Source organism: Laccaria bicolor, genomic scaffold, assembly GCF_000143565.1.
Source record: "Laccaria bicolor S238N-H82 LACBIscaffold_777 genomic scaffold, whole genome shotgun sequence".
Lineage (NCBI taxonomy): Eukaryota > Fungi > Basidiomycota > Agaricomycetes > Agaricales > Hydnangiaceae > Laccaria > Laccaria bicolor.
This window is the reverse complement of record NW_001890480.1, coordinates 1-2003: the sequence shown is the minus strand read 5'-3', so window position 1 is coordinate 2003 and position 2003 is coordinate 1. Positions and strand designations below refer to the sequence as shown.

The window sequence follows — 2003 nt, the reverse complement described above, 5'->3', positions numbered from 1 at the left end:
CAGTGCAATACCATGGTATGGTATGGAATGGGAGTGCAATACCATGGTATGGTATGGGAGTGCAATACCTTGGTATGGTATTGGGTGCAATACCATGGTATGGTATGGTATGGGAGTGCAATACCTTGGTATGGTATGGGGTGCAATACCATGGTATGGTATGGTATGGGAGTGCAATACCTTGGTATGGTATGAGATTGTAATACCAGTGCAATACCATGGTATGGTATGGTATGGGAGTGCAATACCATGGTACGGTATGAGATTGTAATACCAGTGCAATACCATGGTATGGTATGAGATTGTAATACCAGTGCAATACCATGGTATGGTGTGGGAGTGCAATACCATGGTATGGTATGGGAGTGCAATACCATGGTATGGTATGAGAGTGCAATACCATGGTATGGTATGAGAGTGCAATACCATTGTATAATATTTTGATAATAAAGACTCTCAGGACACAATACTTGATCCCATTTCCAATTAACAAGACTTTGGATTGGATAGATTCACTTAGCTTCAATAAATTGGACCAAATATTATGACAAAAGGCCAAACATTCAGGACAACAATACTTGATTCCATGATTGCAGATTTTAAGAAAATTGAGATTATATGATGGTGTTGTTGGCAAGACTATATGTATATGCTATGTAAGTGGGCAGGACTGTCTGATTGGCCATACTGAACAAAATATACTTACCCTATTATTGAAAGCATTCATATTAATGGCTTTTCAGGAATGGAAAACCCCAGGAGAAAACTCAATTGAACTGATTTTCAAAGGTTGGAGTTGACTATCTGGCCTCCACTTGGAGTTGGAAATCTTAGCAAAAACCTGAAGAACCATTCCACTTTTCTTTGCTTCTCAGTGACCACTTCATCACAATGGATGCAGTATTGTTTTATTTGGATGAATATTGTTCTAATGGATAGGACTGTGAAATATTGGTATCATCTAACAGCTTTGATGCATGGGAAAGCTGGGATAATCCCCATTTGAACTAATTTTCAATAAATGGCTTGGACTATCTGGCCTTGATTTGTAGCCTAATATCTCAGGATAAACCTGGAGAACCCCCCCACAAAAAATGGCACCCAATGGACCAGTATTGCAGCCTGCAGAAATAATTTATATATTTTGGAAAAGGACCCCAGACACCCCGTGACAGCTTTGGTATGATGGTATGAAGTGATATCATACCATCTGGTATGGTATAACATGACATGGTATGGTATGGTAACTTGGTATTGGTATGAGTGGGATATGGTATGGGTTTTCCATTCCATGGTACCATGGTATTGGTATGGTGCTCACATACCACCCTGGAATGGGTACCCTTGAGGTACCCTTAAATCAAAGAATTCATATACCTCGGGGGTACCCTAAAATGGGTGACTGAAGTGGTTCAACACAAATTCATAAGATTTTCAGACAATATCATGCGTGGATGGCGAAACATTCAAATGTCTGTTAAGAGATTGGAATCACGCAAAAAGGGCGATGTCAATTACATACCTCACATAGACGAGATAAAACTTCCAAAGATTGGCACACAGTGATGTTCTCAAGAATTTCTTGAAGAGCTCTTCAGCAGTTCCAAAAGTTTCTTGATCATATAAAAAGCTGGGTGTGCTTTGTGTGGTTGGGGCGGTATTTCCATTTGTGATACCAACGCCGGAGTGGTCTTGAGTTGCAGGGCTTGCGACATTGGTGGGGGAGTTTGAGAGCTGGTGGCAGAAAGATCATTTGTTTGTTTCGCGTCGCGTCGTGTTTCCCCAGGTCATGTGATGTTTTACCATTTCGAGTGGTGGTGCACAATCCTCGGTATGTGTGATGAGTCTGATGACCCGTGACATGCTGTGACAGAGTGTCACAGGCCCAATTTCTTGAGACATTGACCTTGTACTCTCTACAACACCAATTTAATATATTTTTTGCAATGGGTTTGACTGAATTAAGTGAATGATCCATTCAGAGAGTTTTCCATGTAGCAATG

The 2003-nt window shown here is 40.7% G+C and overlaps 1 protein-coding gene across 1 annotated transcript; it reads right to left on the bottom strand.

Annotated features, from left to right (window-relative positions):
* Window positions 1-1618: 1618 nt before the first annotated feature.
* On the bottom strand, window positions 1619-1864 carry LACBIDRAFT_316678 (uncharacterized protein; the record flags this gene model as incomplete). Its single annotated transcript, XM_001891299.1, has 1 exon — window positions 1619-1864. A coding segment is annotated over one exon (246 nt), but the record flags the coding sequence as incomplete, so codon positions are not given.
* Window positions 1865-2003: the final 139 nt, after the last annotated feature.